General features: G+C 46.2%; 1 protein-coding gene across 2 annotated transcripts in view; it reads right to left on the reverse strand.

The window, feature by feature from the left end:
* The window catches only part of LOC123996316 (LIM domain containing preferred translocation partner in lipoma), a 436,125-nt gene that overhangs the window by 175,742 nt on the left and 250,383 nt on the right, over positions 1-10,000 (reverse strand). For both annotated transcript variants that reach the window (XM_046299668.1, XM_046299676.1), the window contains one exon: positions 880-973. In XM_046299668.1, coding sequence (XP_046155624.1) covers positions 880-973 — 94 coding nt within the window. The remainder of the gene's footprint in view (positions 1-879; positions 974-10,000) is intronic.

Raw genomic sequence — 10,000 nt, forward strand, 5'->3', positions numbered from 1 at the left:
CCTACTGCCCTACTCCCCTGCTGCCCTACTTCTCTGCTGCCCTACTTCTCTACTGCCCTACTTCTCTACTGCCCTACTTCTCTACTCCCCTACTTCTCTACTGCCCTACTTCTCTACTGCCCTACTTCTCTGCTGCCCTACTTCTCTGCTGCCCTACTTCTCTGCTGCCCTACTTCTCTACTGCCCTACTTCTCTACTGCCCTACTCCCCTACTGCCCTACTTCTCTACTCCCCTACTGCCCTACTTCTCTACTGCCCTACTCCCCTACTGCCCTACTCCCCTACTGCCCTACTTCTCTACTGCCCTACTTCTCTACTGCCCTACTTCTCTACTGCCCTACTTATCTGCTGCCCTACTTCTCTACTGCCCTACTTCTCTACTGCCCTACTCCCCTACTGCCCTACTGCCCTACTTCTCTACTTCCCTACTGTATTATCACCTGGGTGTGTGCATGGGAATGGATTTGGATAGTTAGGCAATCCAACATACTAGATGATGAATGATTGATACTGTCAAAACTAGTAGGTGACTATCTGACCCATAGGAAAAGGTAGGGCCTCAACCCTCTAGGAGATTGACCCATAGGAAAAGGTGGGGCCGCAACCCTCTAACGTGGTGTAGGAGATTGACCCATAGGAAAAGGTAGGGCCGCAACCCTCTAACGTGGTGTAGGAGATTGACCCATAGGAAAAGGTAGGGCCTCAACCCTCTAGGAGATTGACCTATAGGAAAAGGTAGGCCCTCAACCCTCTAACGTGGTGTAGGAGATTGACCCATAGGAAAAGGTAGGGCCTCAACCCTCTAACGTGGTGTAGGGGATTGACCCATAGGAAAACTGGGGGGGAGGTCAGAGACATACAGTAGATAACAAGTCTCACCAAAGTACTCCTCAGCCGGAGGGTTGTCCATGTCATACAGCATCTTCTTGGTGAGCCTCTCCAGTTCTTCCTCAGGCCTGGCACCGCTGGGAGCCTGCAACACAGCACAATGCTGTCATACATACAACCTCACACAGTCTAACACAGACCCTGGGTCTGAATCTCGCCCTGCGCAATTGGGTCCCGGACTTCTCCACTTCCACAAGGGTGTGTGCTCAGCCCTCTCCTGTTACTCCCTGTTCACCCATGGCTGCGTGGCCACGCACGACTCCAACTCAATCATCAAGTTTGCTGACGACACTACAGTGATAGGCTTGATTACCAACAACGACGAGACGAGGGAGGAGGTGAGGGCCCTCGGAGTGTGGTGTCAGGAAAATAACCTCACACTCAACGTCAACAAAACAAAGGAGATGATTGTGGACTTCAGGAAACAACAGAGGGAGCACCCCCCCCCGCTTCCACATCGACGGGACAGTAGTGGAAAAGGTGGAACATTTTAAGTTCCTCGGCATACACATCACGGACAAACTGAATTGGTCCACCCACACAGACAGCGTGGTGAAGAAGACGCAGCAGCGCCTCTTCAATCCCAGGAGGAGGACACAGTCACACACAGTCTAACGCGGTCTAATGCTGTCTCATGAGGTCTAACACGGTCTCATGAGGTCTAACGTGGTCTAACGCGGTCTAATGAGGTCTAACACGGTCTAACACGGTCTAATGAGGTCTAACACGGTCTAATGAGGTCTAACGTGGTCTAACGCGGTCTAATGAGGTCTAACACGTTCTAATGAGGTCTAACATGGTCTAATGAGGTCTAACGCAGTCTAATGAGGTCTAACACGGTCTAACGTGGTCTAACGCGGTCTAACACGGTCTAATGAGGTCTAACACGGTCTAATGAGGTCTAACACGGTCAAATGAGGTCTAACACGGTCAAATGAGGTCTAACACGGTCTAATGAGGTCTAACGCGGTCAAATGAGGTCTAACACGGTCTAACTCGGTCTAACGCGGTCTAATGAGGTCTAAAGCGGTCAAATGAGGTCTAACATGGTCTAACATGGTCTAATGAGGTCTAACACGGTCAAATGAGGTCTAACACGGTCGAACTCGGTCTAATGCGATCTAATGAAGTCTAACACGGTCTAATGAGGTCTAATGAGGTCTAATGAAGTCTAACACGGTCTAATGAGGTCTAACGTGGTCTAATGAGGTCTAATGAGGTCTAATGAGGTATAATGTGGTCTAATGTTGTCTAACGTGGTCTAATGTTGTCTAACGTGGTCTAATGAGGTCTAACGTGGTCTAATGCGGTCTAAAGAGGTCTAACACGGTCTAACGAGGTCTAAAGCGGTCTAATGAGGTCGAACGCGGTCTAATGAGGTCGAACGCGGTCTAATGAGGTCTAACGCGGTCTAATGAGGTCTAACACGGTCTAATGAGGTCTAACACGGTCTAATGAGGTCTAATGAGGTCTAACATGGTCTAATGAGGTCTACCGAGATCTAAAGCAGTCTAATGAGGTCTAACGTGGTCTAATGAGGTCTAACACGGTCTAACGTGGTCTAAAGTAGTCTAATGAGGTCTAATGAGGTCTAACAAGGTCTAAAGAGGTCTAACGTGGTCTAATGAGGTCTAACACGGTCTAACACGATCTAACACGGTCTAATGAGGTCTAACACGGTCTATTGAGGTCTAACGCATTCGAATGAGGTCTAACGTGGTCTAATGAGGTCTAATGAGGTCTAACGTGGTCTAATGAGGTCTAACGTGGTCTAATGAGGTCTAACGTGGTCTAATGAGGTCTAAAGCGGTCTAATGAGGTCTAATGAGGTCTAACAAGGTCTAACGCGGTCTAACGAGGTCTAACACAATCAGCCTGCAACTGTGCACTCAGGTCCGCCCTAGGTACAGCTGGGACCCTAGCAACACAACACAGGGACCAACATCCTGAGTTTAGGTTTCTACTTGTAACAACATAATGTTTCACACCTACTGTACAAAAAACACTGACCCAGTGGACCTACTGCATCCATCCCAGAAGACGATCAGAGGACAATGACCCAATGGTATCAGGTATGTCCAGTGGTTAGTGTTGGACTAGTAACCGAAAGGTTGCAAGTTCAAATCCCCGAGCTGACAAGGTACAAATCTGTCGTTCTGCCCCTGAACAGGCAGTTAACCCACTGTTCCTAGGCCGTCATTGCAAATAAGAATTTGTTCTTAATTGACTTGCCTAGTTAAATAAAGGTAAAATAAAAATAAATAAAAAATAAACAATTGATTTAAATAGCTTTGTTCTGTATACACTACATGACCACGAAGTATGTGGACACCTGCTCTTCAAACATTTCATTCTGTCCCCCCTTTGCTGCTATAACAGCCTCCACTCTTCTGGGAAGGCTTTCTACTAGATGTTGGAACATTGCTGCTATAACAGCCTCCACTCTTCTGGGAAGGCTTTCCACTAGATGTTGGAACATTGCTGCTATAACAGCCTCCACTCTTCTGGGAAGGCTTTCCACTAGATGTTGGAACATTGCTGCTATAACAGCCTCCACTCTTCTGGGAAGGCTTTCCACTAGATGTTGGAACATTGCTGCTATAACAGCCTCCACTCTTCTGGGAAGAGTTTCCACTAGATGTGGGAGCATTGCTGCTATAACAGCCTCCACTCTTCTGGGAAGGCTTTCCACTAGATGTTGTAACATTGCTGCTATAACAGCCTCCACTCTTCTGGGAAGGCTTTCCACTAGATGTTGGAACATTGCTGCTATAACAGCCTCCACTCTTCTGGGAAGAGTTTCCACTAGATGTGGGAACATTGCTGCTATAACAGCCTCCACTCTTCTGGGAAGGCTTTCCACTAGATGTTGGAACATTGCTGCTATAACAGCCTCCACTCTTCTGGGAAGGCTTTCCACTAGATGTTGGAACATTGCTGCTATAACAGCCTCCACTCTTCTGGGAAGGCTTTCCACTAGATGTTGGAACATTGCTGCTATAACAGCCTCCACTCTTCTGGGAAGGCTTTCCACTAGATGTTGGAACATTGCTGTTATAACAGCCTCCACTCTTCTGGGAAGGCTTTCCACTAGATGTTGGAACATTGCTGCTATAACAGCCTCCACTCTTCTGGGAAGGCTTTCCACTAGATGTAGGAACATTGCTGCTATAACAGCCTCCACTCTTCTGGGAAGGCTTTCCACTAGATGTAGGAACATTGCTGCTATAACAGCCTCCACTCCAATAAATGTCGTTCCACTTCATGATTGTGTCCCACTTGTTGTTGATTCTTCACAAAAAAACACAGTTTTATATCTTTATGTTTTGAAGCCTGAAATGTGGCAAAAGGTCGCAAAGTTCAAGGGGGCCGAATACTTTCGCAAGGCACTGTATATATATATATATTTGTAAGAAAAGCGCTTTACAAATTCAATGAATTATTTTATTGTTATTTATCAGCTTGTACCGTGCTTCCCATCCCACAGCGTTACAATCCCCCCCGTTCAATAGATCTCTTTGTCTCTTCTACCTCCAGACACACACTGAGGAGCAGCTGTGGTCAAACCACTGATCTATACACAATGAAAATAGTTGAGATATTGAGTTTCTCTGGACCTTAGACCAAATTGCAAGGCCAAAATAACTGCTTTAAAAACTAGTATCCTCATGTATCCTCAACGCCCTGAAGAAGGTTGCTAGGGCAACGCCCTGATGTAGGTTGCTAGGGCAACGCCCAGATGAAGGTTGTTTGAAAACACAACATGCTGTTCTGTTAAAGCATCCTGAAGGCTGTTGTGCCTGTTGGGTGTTTAACTTGATATACATCTCTGGGTGTTTTAGTGAAGAGGAATCTGACCCTGGGCCTGTGGCCTCTGGGGGCCCCTAAGGGTGACGCTGTGTGTACAGGATGCATGATGGGTCTGTACAGAAACGCAAGTCATGTGGAAACAGCACTCTGACCAGTCTGTTGCATTTGAAAAATGACACAGTTAAAATCTCATTTTTAGCCTTTACGTCTTTAATACTAAGCTGGCAGTAGCCATTTGCTCCCATCTACGACTAAGGGCAGTTTTGGGAACGAATAAAAGCCTAAATTGTAACGTAGTGGCTGTAACAGAACCCTTGACTTTTTCCACATTTTGTTATGTTACAGCCTTATTCTAAAATTGATTAAATGAAATACATCTCAGCAATCTACACACAATACCCCATAATGACAAAGTGAAAACAGGTTTTTAGAAAATGTTACATTTTCAAGTATTCAGACCCTTTTCCTACTATGAGACTCGAAATTGGGCTCATGTGCATCCTATTTCCATTGATCATCCATGAGATGTTTCTACAACTTGATTGGAGTCCACCTGTGGTAAATTCAATTGTTAATGTTAATGTGGAGGCTATATACAGGGTATTACGGTACAGAGTCAATGTGGAGGCTATATACAGGGTGTTACGGTACAGAGTCAATGTGGAGGCTATATACAGGGGGTACCGGTACAGAGTCAATGTGGAGGCTATATACAGGGGGTACCGGTACAGAGTCAATGTGGAGGCTATATACAGGGGGTACCGGTACAGAGTCAATGTGGAGGCTATATACAGGGGGTACCGGTACAGAGTCAATGTGGAGGCTATATACAGGGTATTACGGTACAGAGTCAATGTGGTGGCTATATACAGGGTGTTACGGTACAGAGTCAATGTGGAGGCTATATACAGGGGATACTGGTACAGAGTCAGTGTGGAGGCTATATACAGGGGATACTGGTACAGAGTCAATGTGTGGGGGCACCGGTTAGTTGAGGTAATATGTAGGTAAAGTTAAAGTGCATAGATGATAACAACATAGAGTAGATGTTCAGGAGTCTTATGGCTTGAGGGGTAGAAACTGTTAAGAAGCCTTTTGGACCTTGACTTGGCGCTCCGGTACCACTTGCTGAGTGGTAGCAGAGAGAACAGTCCATGACTTGGGTGACTGGAGTCTCTGACCATTTTTAGGGCCTTCCTATGACACCAACTGGTACAGAAGTCCTGGACTGCAGGAAGGTTGGCCCCGGTGATGTACTGGGACGTACGTACTACCCTCTGTAGCGCCTTGCGGTTGGAGGCCCGAGCAGTTGCCATACCAGGCGGTGATGCAACCGGTCATATTCAGAGTCAACGTTTATGATCACTATGTTAGATGTACAGTTACAAGATGACATGACGTCATACCCTGGGTTGTTCTGAACAGAAGGAGCCTGTAGCGCCTTGCGGTTGGAGGCCCGAGCAGTTGCCATACCAGGCGGTGATGCAACCGGTCATATTCAGAGTCAACGTTTATGATCACTATGTTAGATGACATGACGTCATACCCTGTGATGTGTTCTGAACACGTGTGTTTATTGTGACCAAATCTCCATCAGGTCTCCATGTTTTATCTGTAGTGGTTTAGGCCCATTAGACAGCTGTGCAACTAGAAGGTTCCGCTGAGTATTTAGGTACGCATCACGTTTCAACGGAGAGCAGCAGATGGTGACATCAGCATATCGCCCTCAGCGGCACGCCTCTGTCTCTGTGCCTGTTCTCACGTGTGTTTGTGTTGATAAACGGCACCATGTTATGAACACAAGAGGTCTTGACCAGACCTAGACTTCCCTCAGGTGAACCATTTGGATGTAACAGAAATATCACACGTCTCAAGACCTTCTATTGCTGCTGCTGAAAAGCTGCTGAAACACAGTGAAGCAAATCGTGAAGCAAATCGTGAAACATGCAGGGAAGCATGCAGGGAAGCATGCAGGGAAGGAATTTCTCTCTTTCATTCATGTAATAAATGACTCTCTGCCGTCACAAAAGGCCCCGTTAACAAGGTGCTTTCAACTGGCTGGCTGGGAGAGGGTGCAGGGTGTCACAGGGCAGATGGGAGGGGGGTGGGGTGGTTAAAGTCAGAAACGAGACTCTGATAATGGCATGATTTCATCCCTCTTTCCACTGTGTTGGTGTGATGTGTAGGGGGTTAGATTACAACGTTAAAACACCCATCTCTACGTCTCTCTGTGACAACACGGCTATCACCAACACATACTGTGAAATGCAAACAGAAAGGTTATTTCTCTAACGTATTCTAATAGACTGCATTCATTCATGTCCCACAACAAAGAGAAACCAGGCAAGGCTGTCCCCTGTCTCCTTTCCTTTATGTCCCCAGAAACCTCTACTACCAGCCTGTAGACTACAACACTACCAGAACCTTCTACAGACCTGGTGTAGACTACAACACTACCAGAACCTTCTACTACCAGCCTGTAGACTACAACACTACCAGAACCTTCTACTGCCAGCCTGTAGACTACAACACTACCAGAACCTTCTACAGACCTGGTGTAGACTACAACACTACCAGAACCTTCTACTGCCAGCCTGTAGACTACAACACTACCAGAACCTTCTACTGCCAGCCTGTAGACTACAACACTACCAGAACCTTCTACAGACCTGGTGTAGACTACAACACTACCAGAACCTTCTACTACCAGCCTGTAGACTACAACACTACCAGAACATTCTACTACCAGCCTGTAGACTACAACACTTCCAGAACCTTCTACAGACCTGGTGTAGACTACAACACTACCAGAACCTTCTACTGCCAGCCTGTAGACTACAACACTACCAGAACCTTCTACTACCAGCCTGTAGACTACAACACTACCAGAACCTTCTACTACCAGCCTGTAGACTACAACACTACCAGAACCTTCTACTACCAGCCTGTAGACTACAACCCTACCAGAACCTTCTACAGACCTGGTGTAGAAGAGCACAATGATGCTTCATAAAACTTCAGACATTCCCTGATAGACTGTGGAGTCTGACTGACTGACTGACTGACTGACTGACTGACTCTCCTGATAGACTGTGGAATGTAGACAGAAAATACAACTGGCTGACTGACTGACTGACTGACTGACTGGCTGGCTGGCTGGCTGGCTGGCTGGCTGGCTGACTGACTCTCTTGATAGACCGTGGAATGTAGACAGAAAATACAACTGACTGGCTGACTGGCTGGCTGGCTGGCTGGCTGACTGACTGACTGGCTGGCTGGCTGGCTGGCTGGCTGGCTGGCTGGCTGGCTGGCTGGCTGGCTGACTGGCTGACTGGCTGACTGACTGGCCGACTGGCTGACTGACTGGCTGACTGTCCTTTCAGCGGGAAATCAACCTGCTGACTCATTACATTCAGGATGTCTGTAGAAAAAGCAATTATCTACTTAGACAAACTGCATTAGGTAGTACTTAAAAGACAACTGATAAACTGTTACCTAGGTTTATTAAACTGATAAACTGTTACCTAGGTTTATTAAACTGATAAACTGTTAACTACAAGGTTACATTCTACATGCCTACTCACATCATCTACAAGGTTACATTCTACATTCTACTCACATCATCTACAAGGTTACATTCTACTCACATCATCTACAAGGTTACATTCTACTCACATCATCTACAAGGTTACATTCTACATTCCTACTCACATCATCTACAAGGTTACATTCTACATTCCTACTCACATCATCTACAAGGTTACATTCTACTCACATCATCTACAAGGTTACATTCTACATTCTACTCACATCATCTACAAGGTTACATTCTACATTCCTACTCACATCATCTACAAGGTTACATTCTACTCACATCATCTACAAGGTTACATTCTACATTCTACTCACATCATCTACAAGGTTACATTCTACTCACATCATCTACAAGGTTACATTCTACTCACATCATCTACAAGGTTACATTCTACTCACATCATCTACAAGGTTACATTCTACTCACATCATCTACAAGGTTACATTCTACTCACATCATCTACAAGGTTACATTCTACTCACATCATCTACAAGGTTACATTCTACTCACATCATCTACAAGGTTACATTCTACTCACATCATCTACAAGGTTACATTCTACTCACATCATCTACAAGGTTACATTCTACTCACATCATCTACAAGGTTACATTCTACTCACATCATCTACAAGGTTACATTCTACTCACATCATCTACAAGGTTACATTCTACTCACATCATCTACAAGGTTACATTCTACTCACATCATCCACTCCTCCAGTGATGTTCTTTTGTCAGCTGTGATGTCTCTGAATCATCAACCTGAGGCTAAATCAAATCAATCCCAGACTGTCGCTAATATCACCCACAACTCCCAACGTGCCACAATTAGAAGCCATCAAAAGGTCAAGTCTGATCTGGTGAGGTTTGTATCTGATCCAGGGGCTGTGCTTAATATTGTAAATCAAACACACCCGCCAGCCCGGCGGTTCATTACTGGGTAAGGTCATCAAAGTGGCAATGGTTCAGTGGGAGAACATGACAGTGTGCTGTGGCCGTGCAAAGCCTAGGGCTCCTGGCTGTCGAGTCAACACACACCTGACTGGCTGGCTGGCTGGATGGATTGATGACTGGCTGGCTGGCTGGCTGGCTGGATGGTTGGCTGGCTGGATGGATTGATGACTGGCTGGCTGGCTGGCTGACTGACTGGCTAACATTACCCTGCTATTACATTACCCTGATATAATATTACCCTGATTTAACACTACCCTGATACGGAGCTTGCCTACGGAGCTGTGAGGGGAACGGCACCTCAGTACCTCCAGGCTCTGATCAGGCCCTACACCCAAACAAGGGCACTGCGTTCATCCACCTCTGGCCTGCTCGCTTCCCTACCACTGAGGAAGTACAGTTCCCGCTCAGCCCAGTCAAAACTGTTCGCTGCTCTGGCCCCCCAATGGTGGAACAAACTCCCTCACGACGCCAGGACAGCGGAGTCAATCACCACCTTCCGGAGACACCTGAAACCCCACCTCTTTAAGGAATATCTAGGATAGGATAAGTAATCCCTCTCACCCCCCCTTTAAGATTTAGATGCACTATTGTAAAGTGACTGTTCCACTGGATGTCATAAGGTGAATGCACCAATTTGTAAGTCGCTCTGGATAAGAGCGTCTGCTAAATGACTTAAATGTAAATGTATATTACATTACCCTGATATTACATTACCCTGATATTACATTACCCTGATATTACATTACCCTGC

Source organism: Oncorhynchus gorbuscha, linkage group LG02, assembly GCF_021184085.1.
Source record: "Oncorhynchus gorbuscha isolate QuinsamMale2020 ecotype Even-year linkage group LG02, OgorEven_v1.0, whole genome shotgun sequence".
Lineage (NCBI taxonomy): Eukaryota > Metazoa > Chordata > Actinopteri > Salmoniformes > Salmonidae > Oncorhynchus > Oncorhynchus gorbuscha.